The sequence below is a fragment of the Pezoporus flaviventris genome, unplaced genomic scaffold, assembly GCF_033815535.1.
Source record: "Pezoporus flaviventris isolate CSIRO_AGI_PZ_B2104156 unplaced genomic scaffold, CSIRO_AGI_Pfla_v1 ptg000045l, whole genome shotgun sequence".
Lineage (NCBI taxonomy): Eukaryota > Metazoa > Chordata > Aves > Psittaciformes > Psittacidae > Pezoporus > Pezoporus flaviventris.
Window position 1 is genome coordinate 7,934,354 of NW_026892593.1, and position 22,348 is coordinate 7,956,701.

General features: G+C 37.5%; 1 protein-coding gene across 16 annotated transcripts in view; it reads left to right on the top strand.

Annotated features, from left to right (window-relative positions):
* Positions 1-22,348, top strand: part of MAGI2 (membrane associated guanylate kinase, WW and PDZ domain containing 2) — a 738,716-nt gene that overhangs the window by 428,658 nt on the left and 287,710 nt on the right. For all 16 annotated transcript variants that reach the window (XM_061467329.1, XM_061467328.1, XM_061467330.1 and 13 more), the window contains one exon: positions 9,178-9,297. In XM_061467329.1, coding sequence (XP_061323313.1) covers positions 9,178-9,297 — 120 coding nt within the window. The remainder of the gene's footprint in view (positions 1-9,177; positions 9,298-22,348) is intronic.

A 22,348-nucleotide genomic window follows, 5' to 3' on the forward strand; every position in this document is an offset into this window, starting at 1 on the left:
TGTGTATATCATTTTTTGAGGTGAAACCCAAGGAATAAAACCATCAAAACAAACTATGGACTGGAAGATATAGAAAACCAAGTAACTTGTAACTCTTTTCTACCATTCAGACACCATCCAAAACTAATTCTTGATTTAGAAGAGATGTGATCTGAATTGGCTCTTGCTCCCGTGTCTTGCTGGATGGATATTGTTTAGAGCTACATGTAGGCTATGAAGCCTACAGAGAGAGAATGGACTTTTGTTTGAAGATTGCCCCATTTTAAGTACAGATTATTTTTTTCATTCACACATGTTAACTAGATTCCCTATTTTAAGCATAAACTCCCCTCATTTTTCTGTATGTCATCTGCCCTAATCAGTAAATAACCCTTAAAATCCTTTTATTGGTTCATGCTACTGATTCATTAATAAAGTATTCTGTATTCTTGGCATAAACTTCCAAAACAGCTGAAATGAATCTGGTTAGGAATAGATCTGTGGATGGTTTATGTGATAAACTATTCCACAGTCCCTCTTTTAATGCTTCTCAAAGTAAGACTGTAGATTTAGAAAATCCGTTTATAAATATTTCCAGAGATTCAGTAGCAATAGCTAACAACTTCACAAATCCTTTTTAAAGATGGTAGACATTATACATAATTCTCTCATCAAAATGCCCTAATGCATGTCGTGATTTTTCAGATAGTTGTGCATATATATTCACTTTCATGTAAAAGCCTGCTGTTTATGGTTGGTATAAAGGTTTGTGGGAGTGTAAACAACTTTGTACAATGGGAATCCAAGTCTAAATTCCAAAAGGGATAAAGATTTGTCATCATGTTTTAGTTTACATCTTTACCTGAAAGAGTGGAAATCCATGAAAAAGCAACACTGAATGTCTAAAGCATGTATAAAAATTATCTTGGACTTTTTAAAGTGTTTGTTAGCTCTAGAAGTATAATTGCCCAAACTAAAATGCCGGACTTCCTACCACCAAAACTTGCCATCCATTCTTCGTCAGACGTCTTCTAGAGCTTCACGGCTGGTACTAATTTTTGCCTTAAAAAGAACATCAAAATATCAAATCCATACTTTTGAGGCAATTATGTGGGATCCAGAATGATTCGTGTCTGGTTTTCCTTATTTTAATCTTTTCACTTTCTGGGCACTGAAAGTAAGATTCCTTCAGGCACTTGTCTAACCCTGTATTGTCTACACTTCCAACTGCCAGAATACCCATCATTTCCCAATTTTGTATTTTCCAGGAATTATGTAGACTATATTTTCAGTGCGTATGATATCTCCATTAGCAACGGCTTTTCTGATGGTTTTTACAAGTATCTTCTGCAACATTCCATGCCTAACTTGACACGAAGTATTCACACTTCTGCTAGCTTTTATCTCTGAAGTCTATTGTGAACCTCTTAAAAGCTACTCTTGGCAAAGATAATGAAAAAAGAAAACTGTTTTATTTGCCCGTATGTTGCCAGTGAAACTCATATTAAGGTGGGCTTAATTCTGGGTCAGAGGTGTTCTTAAAAGAAAGTACTCTTCAGACTTAATAAGGATTTCACCAACAGCAGAAAAGTGACCCAATTCATGCTGTGATTACCAGGCAGTGAGCTATGTACCCTTGCAGAGAGAACACCCGGTATATCAGTGCCTGTCACAAGATGACAGCATGAAAGCACAATGATCAAATCCTCACATGGTGCAACAGGCAGCTCTGGGTATGTCACAGTTTATTTTAAAGAAAAGTCTTCAACTATCTGTCTCAGCTTAGAGCTCTTGTGCTGCATTTCTTCTCTGGGTGTCTTGCTGGTTCCAGTGGTCCTCTCGTAATTAACCAAATGAACAAATAAATACATAACCTTCTCACTGGAGTCCTCATGTAGAACTACTCCCAGCTCCCGATTTTACTTTGCTCCAGTATGACTTAATTTTTAAAATGCATAATTTATCTATGGGCTGTTTTTATGCACATCGTTTTGTACCTGCCTCACTGCATGAAACCAAAAGAACCAATAGAAAACCCAGGCTGTCTTTAATCAGAAACTGCTGAAATATTGAATGTATTTGAAAGGGTATATGCAACTGGAGTGTAAGTTTAGAAAAAGTGAAAATCTAAAGAACTGCAAACTGAATGCATATTCTTTCCATAATGGGCATGCTTGTCCGTTACTGTGTGTGTTGTAGATCTCAAATGGAGCCTCTGTTTTATACTGTAAAATATATTGTCCTAAGAACTTTGTGATATTACAGAATATGGGCACTACAACCTAGTACACTGTTCCTTAAGACTGCTTTTCAAAATCTTGTATTTACTTCCTCAGGAAAAAAAACAGTGTCATTAATATCAAAGTAGAAACTTAGAATACAGGCCAGGGGGTTGTTTTTTGTTGGTTTTTTTTTCCCCTAAGGGTCTCTTTTTATATGGCCCAAGTTCTCCACCTAATTTTAGTGGACACTGGATTGAGCTGTGTAGTTAATCCAGTATTTCTGCTAATATTGGTGAATACTGATAAGGCACAGGAACTGGAAAACTTCCTTTTAATTCACATGAATTAAACACCCAGAAATTAATTAGTTCTGTCATGAAGTACACCTAAGTGCTTTTTCTCTTTTGACTACAACTTGGTCAGAAAATCATGGAGATAGTAAAAACACACAGTTTCTTTCAAATAGTGTCTGATTTTTCTCTCTGTGTACAGAATAGTGCTGCAGTCTCACAACTCGGCAACTGCTGAGTTCCTGGCTTTCCCCCACAATAGAGAAATTAGCACTTTTGCTAGTAGTGCTTGAATTGATTAACTTTGAGATCTTCTTCAGGATCACATTTGCCAGCAACCTGTTTATCAATGCAGTTAGAAACTAATCCCCTGGAAATATTGTCAGGAATCTGGAGTCATTCTTTTGCTTCTGCAATTGTTCTTTTATCAGGATGCACCAATTGCTAGTGTTGTACACTTAGAAAGAGGTAAAAACTTTTCCCCTTCATGACCCTTGGTAAGAAGGGGCTTATACCATTGTGTTTTATGTTGTCATTATGAGAATTATCATAAACACTTGAAGCTTCCTGCTTTGTAGTACATCTAAAATCACTTTACTTGAAAATTATGTTTATTATTCTCTTCAGCTGGGAATTCAGTAGATCAAGACGAATGTGGTGTTTCTCAGCTTAATGCAGTCAGTAATTTGACAAGATAGGTATAATTTGCCATATATTTCGTTTCCTTGCAGTAATAGTGTCCCAGAGTAATTTGGCAAACAAACAAAAGAGCTAATTAAACATTGCTGCATTTTTCTAAGGCAGACTGTGTACAAGGTCATACCAAGGGCTCAGCTGAAGTTTATTAAAGATTAGCAGTCTGTTTCTGCAGGAGGGATCCCTCCAGCTATTGTAATGTACGACAGCCTGGCATACAGCTTTCCACAACAAGCTGTTGTACAGAGCAGAACTGCAGAACAAATTTTCAGTCGAATATCTAATGAAAGGGCTTATATATCGAAGTTTTTTATTCTCCTTATGTTTTGTTATATTCAGAACAAATAGAACAATAAGACCCTAAATGCTTCCATACATTTGGAAAACGGATCTAGGAGTAGATCATTATGCAAAAAAGGCTGCGTTATTACCGTGCCTTTCATTTGCACTGTAAATCCTTGTGGGAAAGACACACCTTTGCTTTTGTATTTACCTCCTACAATAGGAACCAATCTGTGAATCCAAATGCAAATCAGCTAAATAGCTGTGAAGGAGTTTGGATAGGGAGGAGGTGTGCAATGTTTGCCCTTAACTTGCCAATAAAAGATGTAATGATGTAATAAATATTTATAATATGCTGATAAGCTCGGAGAATTGAAACCTGTGCACAGAGTTTGTGAGCAAATGCTGAACCATGCAGGGACTAAGGCCTTTACTTCTCTCCTGACCATCATATAGACTGTATAGGAACACTATTTATTCAATATTATCATTAGTAGTAATGCTACTGTACAAAGACTGTAAAATACAGTTTATTGGCTATGCAAAGATGAAGCGTTCTTGAAAATTTGTCTATGATACTGAGCACAGAACACCTTTCCTGTCATAATTCTGGGATTTTTAGCTAACATTCATATTCCTGTGTTGACACATAAATAATTTGCCTATTTTTCTATCATGTGTAACTAGATGGAAAGAGTTTCAATAAAGAAATACTTCAATAAAAGAAAGAATCAGCACTTTTCCTGCTTTTTAAAGCAGCAGAGCTGAACAGAGTCTGTGAATACTCAGTGTTTCTAAATAGAAACATTTTCAAAGTCAAACTGAGCACCTTGTTCCCAAGTAAGTAGTAATACGTTATAATTATGCACTTGAAGGATGAGATTTAAAAAGAGTCTTTAAATTCCCAGTTGTTCTCCTATCTGTTTATACCCTCAGGTGTCTTATACTCAGTTAAAAGAAAAATGTTCTTTCAAAGGCTATTTATGTAAACAGCTCCTAATTCCTCTCCAGAACCATGACACCATCAGACCACAGAACATTGATCAAGGAAAGCCTGAAGTATGGTGAATAACCATGTTTCCCCTGTAGAACACAAGAAACAAGCTGCAAGGCAAAGGGTCTTTTAAAAAAAAGGTCTACCACATAACTTAAATATCTCTAAACTGTACAATGCAAGCAGTGCTCATGAAATCCAAGGCCAGTATCAGCCCAGATTTTGTAGACCAAGTTCCTGTAATTTCTAAGGTACCTACACATTGTGTGACAGACTTGCTTGTATAGACTGGCCATGGTTACTTGCAAGCTGCTGCTTTTGTGTCTTCTGTTCAACAGCAACAATAGATTGCATTTGTCATAAATATTTATAGTGCAAATATCCCTTGCTGGTTTTGATCCTGCATGATCTGAAAGTATCATGTTCTTTCATTATGGAGTTCAAAGATTATTTTTTCATACGTTACCATGGTAACAAAATGATAACTGGGTTCCTATTTTCACTTTACATTAACAAAAGGCTAAATACTATAAGCAGTAGCAAGTGTTCGTATTAAGCCTCTATGCTGTGTAACAAGAGGTGTGTTTCTGAAAAAATATGAGGCTAAGAATTAATCCTTTGTTTTAAGTCTTGAGTCACCATAGCTGTACTATGCGAATATAGTTAAAGACAAAATCTATTAAGAACAGTAACTCTGCATTAGTTTAAAAGCAAGGAAAAAATGCCTATGGTCTGTAAGTTTCCTGTTTATAGACCTCAGTGTTCAGACCTTGATGGGTGTTAAAGATGCCCCAGTAACTGCCTCCAAGTCTGTAAACCTGCACATTGCTAACACTGTGGTGCTTACAGAAAGGTATAAAGGACAGCAGAAGTATTAATAGAAGCAAGTCAGTTCCTCCAGGGTGAAGGAGTAAAAGAGGCACCAACTATTGATTTTTCCATTAGCTGGGGAATTACTTTAACCATTTGCAAGATCTCAGGTCCTCCAGGCTGAGGAAATGAGAACAGATGCAGGAGGGAAATGGGACTCGGTAAGATTTTATCAAGAGCAATAAAGTTCTGGTAGGGATGGAAACTGCTGTACCTGAGGTAAGAGTCACGCTGAACACATGCAACTCCAGTGATCATGGTTTGCTCTTTTCTCTGTTTTTTGAAGGAAGTGAGTAGTTAACGTCTTATAGGAGTATAACCCTCAGTATACAATACAAGCTCTTGAGCAGAGTCCCTAAGGATTATAAAAAAAAGAGGGTGGAATCTTACATTTACCACCTGAGTAATAGTATTGTCTCCTGGCATTGTGGGACAGACAGCAAGTACAAGTAGAACTGGCAAGGAATATTCTAGAAAACCTGCTTTTCCTTAAAAATATTCATTTATGTAGTTTATGCATTTTAATTCAGCTTTCAGGAGAAAGGATTTCTCATCTCCATGCTGGAATACGTAGTGAAAGATAGGTGCAAGAGAAATGGAGAAAAGAAAACATACTGTAGAATTACCAGTAGCTATTTAGTCACTTGGGCAAAATAGTGGGAAACTGAGATTCAGGGAGACTGACTTAAGAAGCTGCCGCATACAGTAGCACACTGGCAATTCTAAAGTGGCATTCTGAGTCTTTTGGCTTTGACACAAAAATCCAGTAGTTTTATCCTGAAGCAAAATAGGAGCTATGTGAAACCTTGGAATGTTATCGAACAAGAGAATGGTAACATCTGCAGCTCTAAATACTTGGCATCTCATGGCTACCTTACACATGGGGATAGGTGATGAGCAATTCAACTGGAGAAGAGACAGAAGGCTAAACTGTGTATTAAGGATACAGAATCCTTATGGTCTATAACTGGACCATGCATTTCACTTTATATGGGGGAAGCAAATTAGACTGAATATTCAATTCACAGTGCAGGGCATATGCAAATATTATCATATATGTACCATATCCAAAATAACTTGAGTAAGTCACATAAGGGCAGAAAGCCCAGGTCTTTAGCTTCCAATTTGAGAGACTCAGAATCTAAAATTTAGTCCATTACACTTTTCTAGACAAGTTGACCAAAGACTGTGACCAAAGTAGAGAAACACAGGGATAACTGAGTCTTTTGTTGGACCTCTTCTGAGACTTTGCAGTCATCCCTGCTGAATACAATTGCTGAATATCCATGTGCTAAAAACAAACTGCAGTGCATTAAAACTTAATCTCATAGAATCGTTGAAAATACAGAATGAGAGGGAGCTCAGCAGATCCAACTTTCCACTCAAAGCAGGGCTTACCTCCACATTTCATATCACTTGGGTTTTTTTTTTTGTGTTTTTTTTGTTTGTTTTGTTGTTGTTGTTGTTGTTGTTCTTTGTGGTTTTTTTTTTTCTTCTGAATGTTAAACTTCTGGGAATCTAGTTTGGCAACATAAAAAATTATTGAAGAAATACTAAGCTAGAGGTACTTGTCTAATATGCCAGCATCTTCCCTTTTCCATGTCCAGGAATAACATATAGCCTTGATTCGCCAAAGTGTTTTATGAGGAAAATACAGTTCCTGCCAATGAATTTAGGAGTGAAAAATTCCTCAGGAGAGAGCATGCAGATCAAACATCTGATGCATGTGCTGTTAACAGAGCTCCCAGGACCTCAGGGGCTTGCCAGAATCCCTGTGCTTCTGCACAGTTTTCACAAAGGTCTGGAGATCTCTGAGGATGCTGCTGCATCCCCAGGGCTCAGATATTCCATGGGAGGTAAATTCAACATATTTATGAACAATCCAAGTGTCTGAGTGCTTTAACCATACCATTCCTGGTATGGTTAAATACCATATACCTTACCATAACACAATAGTAATAATCCTAGCAAACACATTTCTGCAAATATGAAATTCCCAGAAATAAACAGCCAAATAAGATGAATTTAATAAGATGAATTTTAGTTTTAAATGTTGACATGAAAAGGGAATTAGAATCATACAAATTAGGGAAAGCATCTTACAGATTTATCAAAACATATTCCTGATGTTAGCAACTGAAATAGCTTCTCAGGATCATTCAGTCTAAGGGGACAGAAAGTTGTTTATGACAAGCAGTCCAGAAAGCCTAAGGCACCATTATGTCTTTATCTCTCCACTGACAACAAGGAGTTTGACCAACTCTGAAGGCCATCCAGTGCTTTGGCAAAGCTGGCCAGTAGGAATCACTGAGAGCATGGGAGTCCTGTCATTGTCACTTAGAGAACGTTGCACTTCTAATGTGCTCTTTTCATTTCACAGAAGTCACCATTAGATGTAGCTATGGAGTGGGATTCTGTGTGAGGTTGATAACTGCATTTTGGGCAATGCAAAGTATAATTTTGTGCATTGGGGACAATGCAAAGAGTATTTTGTCCTTTCACATCCACTTTCTTCACATGAATATTTGAGGCATCCCATGGAGACCTATGTATGGCCAACTGAACTGAGCTCTTAGCAGGCAGGCAGCTGAATCGCTCTCTGGCTTCCACCATTGATGAGATCTCCATTGACTGTAATCGTTTATATACATGGCAGAAACGTAGACAATTGTGCTTCATTTTCTTAATCTCACACAAAATTATTCAAGAGGCTTAAATGCAGATGTCTGAAAAATAGACATCAAAAAGTAGATGAAATAAATTTTGTGTCAGCTGACCTGAAGAGATGTCTGAATCACTACTACATAATGTGAGAGTCACAATACAGTGTTTTAGGTGGTGGATTAATAATTGAGGAAGAGACAGTGTCTTTTGCACAACATAATAATGCTAAACTTTTGTCCTGGAAGTGGAAGGTCTGGTTTATAACTACTTCCCAGTGTCAACAATCTTGAAACCAAACCCTGCAAATGTGATGTGGTCACTACAATATTGATAAAGAATTGATTTATTCAGATGTTTCAAACACTCATGAGAGTGAGGAGGACATTAAAATCTCCCTTTTTCAAATGGAGTTTTGAGACTTATTTAGTGATTTCAGTCAAAGTAGGGATAGCCTGACCACAATAAACCAGACCATTCAGAAATTAGGTCAAATTCACATGCTTCTCTGCTAACAGCTCAACTTTTGCTAACTAAGCCGAGTCACTTCTCAGCATACATGAAATATTGTCTGTTGGCATTTATGGAGTTTGTCATCCAGAGGTGACAATAGAGGCAGTAACTAAACGTAAGCACCTTTGCAGCTTGACAGCATCGTAACCAGGTGATTTGAATTGCTCAGTCCCTTAAGCCTCACCATTTATCAAGTCCACTTGTGGCACTGAAACGATCAATGTGAATATAACCGTTATAGGTTTACTTACAGATTTATTATTTTGTGTACTAAATAAATTTTTAAAAGATCATGAAGTAGATTAATTGTAGACAAGATTTGTTTGAGGCAATGAAAAATACACAGCAAAGATTTGTGTTACCTCTGAATGCCTGGTGTCTTTCTAGTAACATAAAAAGAATACTAGTATCATATATTTTCATTAGTGAGAAAAATAATATGGATCCAAAAAACATCTAGAGTGATCTTAAACATGAATCTTATATACCTCTATCAGCTTCAACAAATATACCTATATGCTTTTGAAAGACATCCTCACATGGACAATGTGCTATATATAATATGCTTTAGAAATGGTTTACTTCATAAATTTTCCAAAACTTTTAAAAAACATCCTTCTACATTTAGTTCATGTGCTTGACAGTGTTGTGTCTTTTGTCTTATTAATAGGCACCACAAGGCCACATAAGGAGGGGGAAGTCCCTGGTGTGGACTATATTTTCATCACTGTTGAAGATTTTATGGAATTGGAGAAAAGTGGTGCTCTCTTAGAAAGTGGAACATATGAAGGTAAGCACACTTTTACTGCTAAATCTGTCTCATGTTCCCATGATTTTTTTTCTAATATAATGGAATTGCACTTGGACATCCCATTGCAAATGTGTCACTGCTACTGTTACCAGAAGTTTTTGAAGAACCATATGGCAAATACGAAAATATTTTCTTATGTAAAAGCTAAGTGCAGACGGGTTCATTGTAATTTTAGTATATGACACTGGTTAAGAGAAACAGGGTAATACATTGCACTTATGGGAAATAAACATTAGTTCTTTCCACCAAATACTTGAGATTTCCACAGATTTTCAGCAAACAACTGCTTTTCTAACAAAGGACAAATAAACTCTACAACAGAAATCACTTGTAAGGCTGACACTTCCCCTCTGCATGTGTGATCCTGTGAACACCAATCTATATAAGAGGTTGAAACCTCACTATTTAAGTAAAACAGGAAGGATTTGCTATGTCGTGTCTTATGGGCTTTGTAAAGTTACTGAAAAGAACTCATTAATTTGCATTATGACAGAGGGATAGGAACTGTCCTAATGACTGTATTAGAAAATGTCTGTATAAGGGGCAAAGAGCCAGCAGCTTATTGCAGAACGGTGCTTCCCAGAAGAATGGATGATTCATCTGATTTTAAGCCTTTTCCAAAACACAGCTATTCTGGAAGTGAAACTACTGCAAGTGGAAGGGCAGTTACATATCAGGGCATATTAATAAAACCAGAATAATGCTATGCTATTTTAAACCAGATGCTTCTTAGTAATACACTAGTATTGAAAATAACTGATTAATGGATGTCTTTTTACTGTAAACTTCAAAATGACAAGAAACCCCCTTTATATGAAAAATATGACCCATATGTATGAGAATACCTGGGTGAGTAGAACCATTTACAGGAAGCAGCCCCATATTTTTGCCTTGTAGCAAAAGAAGCAATAAAGACCTTTTTGTTCTGACTTTGTACTGTCAAGGAAAGCATCTGAAGATAAATAAGAAGCTATTCACCCCAAAGAAAATCATTAGCTGTGTTATAAATAGCAGGAAAGAAGGTAATTCTTTCTCACCTAATCAGCATGCAGTACCCATTGGAAAGTAAATAAATTTTCATTAAGAATTATATCAATATAGAACTTGCAACCAAGATTTCCATTAAAGAAGGTCAAATAAAGGAAAATACGTGATCATTTGATTTTTTACTTTTTCCCCACTGACACCTAACAGTAGAATTTACCTGAACATTAATACAAGAACAATACCACAATTTTACCTTTATCAGAGATTCATTAAATAAGCCTTTCTTGAAGTATCTTTTTGTTACCTTAGGTGTTTGAAACTAACCTTAAAGGAGCTTAAGTGTAGCACAAGTCTGTCATTGCTTGACCATGTATTAGTTTGTAGCAAGTTTGTAGAGATTGAACTGCTAGGTTAAATTAATTCACAGTTCTCTTCTGTCCCTCGAGGGATACTGAGAGATGTCTTTTAATACCAGCTACCAGAGCTGAGTGGACAGCAAGGTGAAATATTGCCTGGGAAGTCTGCATAACTCCTTAAATCAGTTTGAGGACCTAGCTGAGGGGAGGTCCGAAGTCGTGACTATGTGACGTGTGTCACATCATTCGCTGATCACAGGTGACAAGTTCACTGAGGGCAAGAAGTCAGAAACTAAAAGCAAAATAAAATAAACTCAAAAGACCAATTTCTGCTTAAATCCTGTCTTTGATTCGCACGTATTCCAATCACTAGATGTGCATTCTGACAGACGAGAGATAACACATTATCTGTCTGTGTATTAGGGTAAATGATAGGTATCACGTTAGAAAAATTATTTAGTTTAGAGATGCTGTTTCTCCTGTTCCCATAGAGAAACTTTTGGACATGACATACAAGTTACAGTTCCCATTTCCTGATTAATTCCTCATGACTGTAGTACCTTCCTCAGGGAAGGATTTTGCTAATCATTCCATCACAGTTTTTCCTCAGCACATTAAGTCTGCAGTGATTAAGTTTACTGGTGACAATTACACCAATTTTCAGTTCCCCCCACTAAGATGATTTTTGAATCTTTTCATAGATCAAGTAACTTATGAATGTTCTGGGAGATGATTTTTCTTTCCTCATCAACACTGATTACCAGTCAATTTACCTTCTAGTGTATGAATTCCAAAGAGAATCAGAAACACCTAGGTAAACCAGAAAAGTAAGTCAAATGGAGCACTGAGCCTTTGTATTGTGCACTATAGCACTCAGTATTGTTGGAAGAGGGGGTATTTTCTCATAGTAATAAGAAAACTGGTGAAAACAATCAGAAATATCTTTGTTCTTGTGCAAGCAAATAATAGTAGGTATTCCAACCTGGACAGGGTATAATCTTAAAGTGAAACTAGTATGTGTTCTTAGAAAAGTATTGTTCTATGGTTCTTCTTCTTTTTCTCTTTTTTTTTTTTCTTCTCTTTTTTTGAAGCATACATTGGATTTTGAGTTTTAAAATAGGCTTTTTAAACTATAAAAGCTTCAGAATTAAAAATAGGGTGCTCTGTGACCTCCTTACTACTTGGGCTTTGAATAGGTCTTTGTCTACCACTTTTGTGACAACTATGAATGACTGTAGTACTCCAGAGTGCTGTAGAAAAGCAACAGTATGTTCATGATGAAAACTCTACAAGTCTTTTTTTTTTACCAGTTTTACAAATGTGAAAATATTTTGTGTCAGTAGGACCAAATCCATTGCTATGTTGGCCTTTTTATGCCTTTTTGAGCAACTGCTGGAAAGACCAAGCCATCATTAGAGATATGAATTATTTTAAATGTACATAGTGGTGCATAAACAGTTGCAGCACATTTTGCAGCTTACCTATAGTAAAGTTTCATGGCAGTCTAGGTGATACCATTCAATGTATAATGAGAGAAAGACAAATACACGGCTGATTTCCACTCACTCAGATTAACAGTCCAAATCAAATCAACTTCAGTGAGATTATCACGGAGTTCTGAATTTGTGATAAAATTTCAATTAATTCCACCAACACGCTACTATTGGGGCAGGAGGTGTTTGCCTGAAGAGCAACAAACTCACTTATTTGGATTTCTTTGTATAATATTGCAGGCAAATCCTAAAGGTTTCACTTTGTTTCTTTTTAGCAGAATTCCAAGTCACTGTACTGATTAAAGGAATTCTGATTTGACACAGGATGATAACTTCATTGGAGATAAAACTTGTTTCTAACACAGATACTGGGGTAGCATAAAATAAGCATAGTTCTGTACCAGAGGAGGAAGTGTTCCTGTGCAGAGTGAAAGCCGCATGCCTGTTATGCAGGCTCATGTAGCACAGGAGGACATGCCCCAGTAAAGTAATGCACATTCCTTTTCCAGTTTCATAGATGGTCTTTGAATTGGCACAATATGTACAAATCTATGAAATGCAGAGTAACAAAGCTGTAATGAACAGACAAGCTGTGTGTCTATGTGTGTGCTGGTTTTTACGACTTGTCCAATAGGAGGGTTGGCTCAGTATATTGTCATCTCACAAACTTGTCAAAACTTGTACAGAGTTTTCATAGTTCGCTGACTTCAAAGAGTGCTCCTAATAATAATAATAATAATAATAATAATATCTTAATAAGGATCTCTTTATTAGATCAGAAAGACTTCTTAGTCAGTGCAGCCTATCAGTCCACTGAAAATCCACCTGAAATGTATATTGGTGCCAGTGCACATAAACAGAATTGTAACAGCTTCAGTATTTTTTTTTCCAAACCCCAGATATAGTAAGGCACATGATTCAAGGTTATGCTAAGACATCATTATAAGGCATTAATAATGTAAGAGTGTAAGAATAATGTCTGCTATGGGCAGAACATATGTTCTGCCTATGAAAGTAACATATGCAGTGGCAGTGCCAGAAATAACAAGAATTGTTCAGTGCATAAATACTGTAAGAAAAAGAAACGTGTTTGTTGATAATCAATAAAGACATAAATGCATTTCAAATACACAAAAGCAAGACGGATTTTAGCAGTGTGGGATTCTATAAGAGATGCAGACATAAAAAGTTTTTCATAACTATTAAAGATGTGGTAAATTTATGAAAATAAGTTAATTCAACCAGTACTTGTGTGAATCGTGTTCTCACTCGAACTCTCTTTTTTCCTATCAGTTTTTGTTTGCCTCAGAAGAGCTCCATAAGAGTTGTTTTATGAGACATCTATTTACTGTTAATCCAAGAGTAGTCCTTAATTTATTCCATTAAAAACAATTGCAGTTATTGTGCCATTAATTCAGTCCAAAAATCACTTTTAATAATTTCTTTAATTGTTGTAATTACCTCAAATTCATTCATGGGTTAAAATTCAAAGTTCACTGAAGCTATTTAACCACTTCTGTGATCATCGGCTTCCCTTGGCTCCACTGAGGTCTGTGGTAAAATTCCAGATTGCTTAAATGGAGACGGAATTTCACCCATATATTTTTTACTAATAAAGTTTTATTTGGCTAAATGTTAGCTTGAATATCCTTAATATTAGAGAACTCTGTAATTTATTAAGTCTTAGGAAAAAAAAAAAAAAGACTGAATACATCCCATCAGTAAAACCCTAGTGTTATTACATGATTATTACAGTTGGTTTACAACATTTTTAAGGGGTCAGCTTGCATGTTTTCAGTTGAGTTACCATTATGATGAGCTCCCATGGGGCAATGAATGTGTCTTGAAGCTGAAGTCTTGCCACTGGCTCTTCCCACACACTGGCATGTGAGCAAAACTGGGAGGTGCTCCAATTCCATTCTCCTGAAGCCTCATACCTAAGACGACAATAAGTTTTACATAGGCTTTCATTCCATCTTGCAAGCCAAATTTAGCATAAAATCTTCTAAATTATCTAAACCTTCTGGTCAACTAATACATTTTCAATTAACATTTCATTTTACTATCTGTAAATTAAAAATAAGAGTTAAGGACTGCTCCATGTAGACAATGGTGTCTTCAATTACTGCATTGTGGTGACAATGGTTTTATAAAGAGGTGGTGTTTGATTCCAGTAGTTTTGATTCCATTCTTCCATGTGAAAAAATTGTGAGGAATTCAAAATTCCACCCACTTACTGTATGCAGTGTTCCCTTGTGAGAGAACATCCTGAGCACTCAGCAGAAGGATACAAAGGAAATGAATCAAAATAAAGATAATAAAGCTAAGACCAAAACGCAGGAGTTCATGAAATATTCTGATTTAAAATGGAAAACAAAGGAATCATGAAAGTAGACCTATATAGACAAAAATAGAAGTAGTTTTTCAAAAGCCATGTCTTTCAGCAGTAGAAAGTGTTTTCAGGGGCATAGATGAATGAAATGAGATATAGTAAAAAAATCAAATTCCTGTTGAAAGTGCTTCTTGAAGGGGTAGACCCCATATCAATATAATGGCTACTTCTCACCATTTACATATTCTGAGAATAGATAAATGTGGATGTATCATAATTTAGGTCAAAAAATAGGAGAAAAAATCTTGTCTATTCAGTGAATTCAGGATCTGATTGCATTCTTGTACCTGATCTATGTTAGTCAGATTTTGTGGGCCTTTTTGCGTTTGCTCCCTCACCCTTGGGGCAGAGGAAGGAGTTGAATCTCATTGTTAAATATGAAACGCAAAGAACGTAAATGCTTACAAGCTCAAGAAGATAATGCCAGTGGATGAATCAACATGCATAAGGAATCCTGTCTGCATTTGTTAATGCATTTTAAGGCATAAAACAACACATTTACATTTTTTAAAAAAAGTTAATTTTTTTTGTCATTTTCTCAGGAAGTAATAAGAAAGGAATAAAAATTGAATAAATATTATTTCCTTTTCATATGAAAACCAACTTCTTTTAAAATTATATTATTGCAATATAAAGGGCAACTTTCATAACCTCTACTGTGCCTTTTAAACTTTCTGAAAGGTGGAATTAGTGTGGCAGAATGTATCCTTCCTCTCTGCTCTGAATTGGAGGCTGTCTAAATGCTCATTATTTTAATAATTGCCATTCCTGTTGTATGGTTGCTTCTATCTTAAATAATCAGGCCACTGCCCTAGTAAGCATCCAGAGACAGGAACACTGGTGCCATCAAAACACTGTTTTACGAGTGGTGCTGCTTGCCTCCTGCTGCCAGGGTTAGCGGGTGAGGCTAGTAGACCATAGTCCTGCTGTGGTCCTCTCACTCCTGCAATTTGGGCTGTTCTCCCTTTTCTGCAGCAAGGTGTATAATTAGAGGGTTCCATCTCCTGTGTGGGTCCTGCAGCAGGTCACTATCCTGTAGAGCAGACTGGTGACATTTCAACCAAGCTGTTGGCTGGGAAAAGCCTTCAGAAACCTGAGGCTGCAGTCCATATCAATAGGCAAACACTGTTCTTTCAGTGATATTAAATATATGGCCAGTTTTGGCCTGCTGCAATGATGCAAGCAGTGAGAAAAGATGACACCCAGATGTTCACCATAATGTTGTATGAAAAAGTGACATCCAGGAAATAAAAGTTTATGTGACTAGTTTTATGTGTAAAATGAGAAGTGGGATCACTCTGCCTTTAAACAGACAGTGATGGCTCCTTCATCCTGTGCACTTCCAGAGAAATCAGAGATCACTGGCTTCCCCACAGTTTCCAACAGGGTTTAACTGAAAGAAAACTGAGAGCCATTGCAATTGTCTCTGTCTCCAGGAACATCTTTCTGCTTCATGCCCTGCCTGGGTGGGTGTACCCACGATGGCCATGGATAGACTTGATCTGTGTGTATTTTGAGCAGGCTGTGATTGGGATGCACTTGACTAAGCTGTGTTGCAGCTAGCTGCCAGGCTGAACTCCCTGACTGGCCTGTCAGACTGCTCTACTGCCAAAGTAGACAATGCTAGGTCACCAGAGCAGTGTTTCTGACCATGATGGAAGTGCTTCTTCCAACTAGTTGTGTCAGGTACAAAATCAGAGGCTAGCCACAGTCACATATGGCTTGATAGAACCCATAATTCTGCTGGCTGGTGCTCTGTAGCTTAGCAGAACTCCATGGACATTCAGTTCAACCAAGTCATGTTCTGTTGAGATTCTGTGGCTATGATAAGCAGCAACTTATTACCAGTTGAGGGTTACTTTAAATTACATAAGCTGGTATTTTTCCCTGAGGAAATCAAGTAGATGTATGTTCCACAAGCACACAACATTCTTCTTTGCCCATGTGTTTTCCCAAGATATAAAGAAGTACCAGGTGCCACAGAGCACATATAATATGGGTCTGTGTGCTCCAGAAACTGTTCAAACAGGCTTATTGAAGCAACTGTCAATGTACTTTATTTTCTGACAAAATTAGATCAACACCAAGAGGATCGCAGCTGCAGGGAAATCAAGAAACAACCTTTGCCTTCATGTTTTTATGTGGAGCCAGGTTGATTGTGTACCAGCTCAGCCCAAGACCTGCCCTATTCTTTACAATTCTGTTCAGTTGCTGTCAGAAAGGTATTAATGAACTGAAGTGTCCAGACAAAAGTAATGCAAATTATCAGGATAGCTGCAGGGAATAAATTTAGAGAACTCATCAGATAGAGCTTTATTGAGTAATGATTGAGAAACTCAGAGAATTTAAAATGTGTGAACCCAGTGGACGAATAAAGATAATTCAAAGTTGGGCAAACAAGTAACCAGGGCTAATATGATGAATCTGGAAAGGATGAACATTTGGATTTAATATTGGGAACAAATTTTCTCATACTGATGTGATTTAAATGTTCGAATAACCTCCAGAAGTGGAGATCCAAGTTTCATCCCTTAGGAAGTTTAAAAGTAGTTATTAGTAGAAGTATTCCTGCACTGGTAAAGAGATTAATTAAAGGCTGTGGTATAGTATTGTCTATTTGAGTATAGTATTTATTAATGCTGTCTATGTGACACATTAGGTTTTGACTGTGGATTGATTTTTTTCATAAACAGATCACAATCAGCTTAAGTGCACATTTCAGATACATTTCTAACTGAGGTTCGACTGCAGTATACATTGTGCTGGTTTAGTTTAAATGCAGATTATTAGAAAAACATTGTCAAGCTCTGTAGAGCCTGAGCTATCTGGCTATCACACCGGTAAGGCACATTCATCTGTAGTTATTACAAAAGATGTGAAAGAATTTAAATTACAAATTATACCGACATGTCACTGCTCTGAAGAAGTGTTTAGATACAATGCTCAGTTGCAGAGATCTCCATTTTTTCATACATTACTAGGAAGACACAAGTTTGTTATATCCAGTTGACATGCAATTATCATGTTATGATGTTTTTATGAAGTTCTTCTGAATTTTATATCCTGTTGGATGCTACACATTTGCATTTGGGGTATTTCTCATTATTCTGCTTCAGATGAGAAATTATCACCTTCCTGTAGCAAAAAGTATACTGCTAGATACCGTAAAATGAAATCCAAAAGGTGTTTGGGAAGTTCCTAAAACACATGGAGAAAACCCCATTGCTGTAAGTCCTTCCATATATCTCAGAATTTTCCAAAGACATTAAGCAGTTTTATTTTCTAAAGACAAGGTATATTGAAGCTTCCATAATGCCTTCCTCTTAATATCTTCATATGAATCAAAGGATTATTTTTTTCTGAGTATGTTCCTTAAATACTTCTTGCCTTTTTCAGAGATAGTTTTAACAACTGCCTTCTCCACTCTTTGCTCCCTTAATCACCACAGCTTTTCAAACACATTAAAGAATGGTCTCAAAATAGCATCAAGCCAGCTTCCCAGCACCTTCAGAGGCATCCTATCCAGCCCTATGTCTTTGCATATGTCCAGATGACCTAATTAGTATCTAGTTTGATCCTTTTTTGGGGTAGTACCATCTTTGCCAGTCTTTGCTACTAAACAAAGACCTGAAAGGCCTGGGGATGAGCGGCAGACTTTGCCAGTAAAGGACTGGGAGAATGGAGACACTGACTCCTTCACGGAGTTTATCCTTCCCCATGCTCTCCATCACTTGGTCACCTACTACACTGGACAGCAGGCCCAGTCTTCCTTTTATTGCTGCTGTGGCTGTAGATGTTCCTTGTTGCCCTTCTCGTCACTGTCCCTTCTTGTTGCTGTTGGTGTCCTCCAGCAGTTTCAACTCCAGCTGTTCTTTGTCCTTCCTAAACCTGCTATGTGTATGCAGGAAACATTTCTGTATTTCTCCTCAGTTGTCTCTCTGTGCTTCTTCTTTCCTGAGGCACCTATACTGAGGAGCTGAAAGAAAAACTGACCCTTAGAGTCTTGCACAATGCTCCATAAGCTCTGCATAAGGCTTCCCTGTACTAGCACAGATTGGATTGTAGTTTCTGTATTCCTGTTCTTTCACAGAAACTGCTTTGCACCAAGACATAAAAAAAATTCTTTTTCATGGCCTTGGGAGGAGTTGTGATTTTTGAAATCTCACTGTGATTATTCTAGCTCAATAGCAAGGTATTCTAGGGCTTTGCAGGACTACATACAACCCTGATCATGGCTACTGTGGTGGACTCCAGACAGGTGAACAAAAATGTGCATCTTGCTGCTTCCTGTCAAGATGACTTAAAAATAATGAAGGACATTGAAAGAAGCAGGTTGTGCCAAGTGTGGAATAACACAGTATTTCTGTGGGAAGTGTGGGGAGAAGGCCTGGATTTGTATGGTTAATTGAAAAGAAGGATTCAACCTACTGATGCAGCTTTTTCTGCAATACAGTTACATTACTTCCCAAGTGAGCTAATTAAAACAAGATAAAAGACCAGCAAAGCCCAAGCACTAAAAGAAGTGTTTGTGTTTCAAAGCAAGGCAGTTTCTGATTAAAAACAAACTAAAGATACTAAAACTAACACAACACCTTTCAACTGTAGGGAAATCCATGTATTGGGTTTGCACCATTTGCAAAAATAGTTATGTTTTACCTTGTGTAAGTGAAGGAATAAATAGATGTATGGCATTTTTTTGGCCAATGGAAGGCTCCCCTTGTATTTCCTGTGAAAGTAACGGAGATACAATAAGAAGTCAAGGTCAAATATGCTGGTAGAGAATGAAATATAATAGCCCTGTTGATGACCTACATCTACAGTTATTTTATGTCGTGCATACAGAAAAACAAGTAGCCAGGAATACAGAATAAGCTTTAAAAGTTCCTACTGAGTCAGAAGAAACCTACACCAGGACAAGTAAAATGCAGTATAATCATAGCACCAACACTGAAAGTAGTGCAGGAGAGGTGCCACAGCATCTTGCAAACTGAGTGGTTTTTCAGGATTTAGATTAATATTTCCAGACTCATTTAAGTCTAAATCTAAGCTCCTTCAGTTATCATCAGGAAGCAATAGGATGTGAGTTAGCCATGACCATGGCAGCTTGATACTTGACCAAGGCTGCTGAAGATCAGAAGGTGAAGACAAAAACCTTGCTTTGATCCTAGTTTACCTGCGAATTATGTTACATTCTCTGCCACTGAATTCAGGACTTCTGATAAAAATAACAGACTTTCAAATTACTGACAGGGAATAAAATACTCTTTCTGTCCATGTGTGGGAGCATTTGCCGGGTCTTCCACAGACATTGATGTAGATTAAAAGGGGATGGTACGTTTCGGCTTTTGTTCTGTGCCTGTGCATGTTCTCCCCTAATAAGCATAGAGGTTGTAAGAATGAAATGAAAGAACCAAATTTCTTGTTGCTATTTTATTTACATGGTGTCAGAGAGCCTCAGGCATAGAACAGAAAACCACTAGCAAGGTGCTGCAGAAGCAGAGAAAAAAGCCCTTTCCCTCTGGAATTTATGATTGCAGTATGAGATGAAGGACAATAGATGGAAGCAGTCAGTAGGGAAAGCAGCTGAATGTCAAGCAGTGGGTCTCCATTGGCCAGCAATTTGATTATTATCGTGCTGTACATAGGAACACTTAGAGATATGAAAGAGGTGTGAAAGAGGTAAAGAGAGGTATTGAAGAGGCAGTGGGCACAAACAGAAACACAAGTTCCGTCTGAATATTAGCAAATACTCTTTTACTGTACGAGTGGCCAAGCACTGGCACAGGTTGTCAAGACAGGTTGCAGAGTCTTCATCTTTGGAGATGCTCAGAAGCAGTGCAGACATGCAGACATAGTTCTGGGCAACCTCTTCCAGGTGACCCTCCTTGAGCAGAGAGTCTGGATGAGATAACCTCTGGAGGTCCCTTCCAACTTCAGCTGTTCTGTGATCCTATGAAATCATGAAGTACTTGGCATCATAGTGTGGATATAAATAGGTCTTCCTGAGGGCATGTCAGGAGCAATGGAGAGATGCAAAGAGATTTTTTAAGAGCTGGTGCTAGCAATAACAGGAAAGGTGAAAGCAAATGCTCAGTTGCATGAGGAGTTACACAAGTGGAAACATGGAGCCAGTACAGAAAATACGTGAGGAAGGGAGAAGAGGTGGGCACTGGGATGAATAAAAAGGTGATGATAAATTAGACAAAAATGCAAGAATGAGTGTTTAAAAGGTAGACATTGTACAGTGATGATTGAATGGCTCTTACAACTGAGAGTGCAGCATCCTTTCACTCTAAGGGAGGAGGTGGAAGGTCGCATCACTTGGAAAATCTAGGAATAGTGTAGCTCACAGCTGACTCTTTGCCCAGTTTAACAAGAAATATATTAGTTTAGCAACATAAAAATGGAGAAACTGAATAATTTCACGGCTTAAAGCTTCACTCGGAGAGGTAATTCCCATCTAAAAAACTTTAAAGCACAGTTTCTCATATGAAACAATATTATTGTCAGCATTTTTAATACATTCTGTTAAAGAGATTTATATTCAGTCTAGCTCATAATAACCCCAAAAGGTTTTTTCTAAAACAAGCTAGTTTACCTTTTATGTATTCCAGTAGGCTGTACAGGTTGCTTACTATCACAAAACATCCCATTAAAAGTTTTCTATTATAAGGTTTTGAAAGATTTGTACAAAGGCAAGGTGAAAGGGGCAAGTATAACTTCCTCCCTTCCCAGTATGTACAAGGCCTGTTAGAGACCCTATAGCAGAGGATACAGGCTGTGGAGCAGATCCTGCACCACCACCGTTTTGAGGAGCTCCTCACTTGCTATCGATAGACAAAGAGTGTGCCAAGGGAAGCAGTATCCTTGTCACCAAGCTGACACTTGAGATATGTCAGACAGAAGTTTCCTTTATAAGTTAGACCTCACCAAAAGCCGCTGGCTGTTGTAACTTCATAATTGAGAGTCCTTTGAGAAAAATTTTGTGTAACCTCCCTGTGGAGGTTTTGGTTGCAAGTAGTTGTGTTGGTAATCCCCAGCACACGTTTCATTGTCGTATTTTTTCCCAGCTGTATTTGGATACCAGTCTGCTGAGCATAAAAATTCTGCAGCTAAAAGAAACAGAAATAAAACCTCCTGTAGGATACTGAAATTGTTATTATCTTTGGAAAACCTCTGTTTCTCTGTCTGATGCAGGGCAAAAATCTCTTTATCAATGAAAATTCAAACTAAAACTCTGACTAATACAGCTATAAAAAATACGAAAGGAGACAGATGGTATGAAGATGTGCATGATTATATGTGCAGTGGTAAAATTTAGCTGGAAAGAGAAAGGAAGCAAATCAGAATGATGGAAATGAAGGAATTCCTTTAGAACACTATTTAACAAATTCCCTCCATAACCTTACCAGTGCGTTTGCAGTTTTGGCCCCCAGCCTTTGCTACCTCAGTACTGCACTGAGGGGTTACTTATCAATGTCAGGATGGGTTCTTCTAGGTAATGGAAAAACCTAGAAATGAATAGAGTGCACTTAACTGATTAGGTTAAAGCAAAGATATCGTTTTGCCAAGCACAGAAGGGATGGGACTGTTGCCTTTTCTGGCATTATACTTAAGGGTAAGCTAGACACCTCCAACAGCTACACAATCAACAGGAAGTGCTTTGTGTCACAAGGAGGCTAAACTGACTACAGCTCAGTAACTTGCTTTGCTTTCTAGTGCAAGCTTAGAGAAGCAAGGAGGAAGATTTTTTTAGGTGCTGTGAGGTGAAAAGCTGGTGTTATCTTCTACTTTGAGTCTTA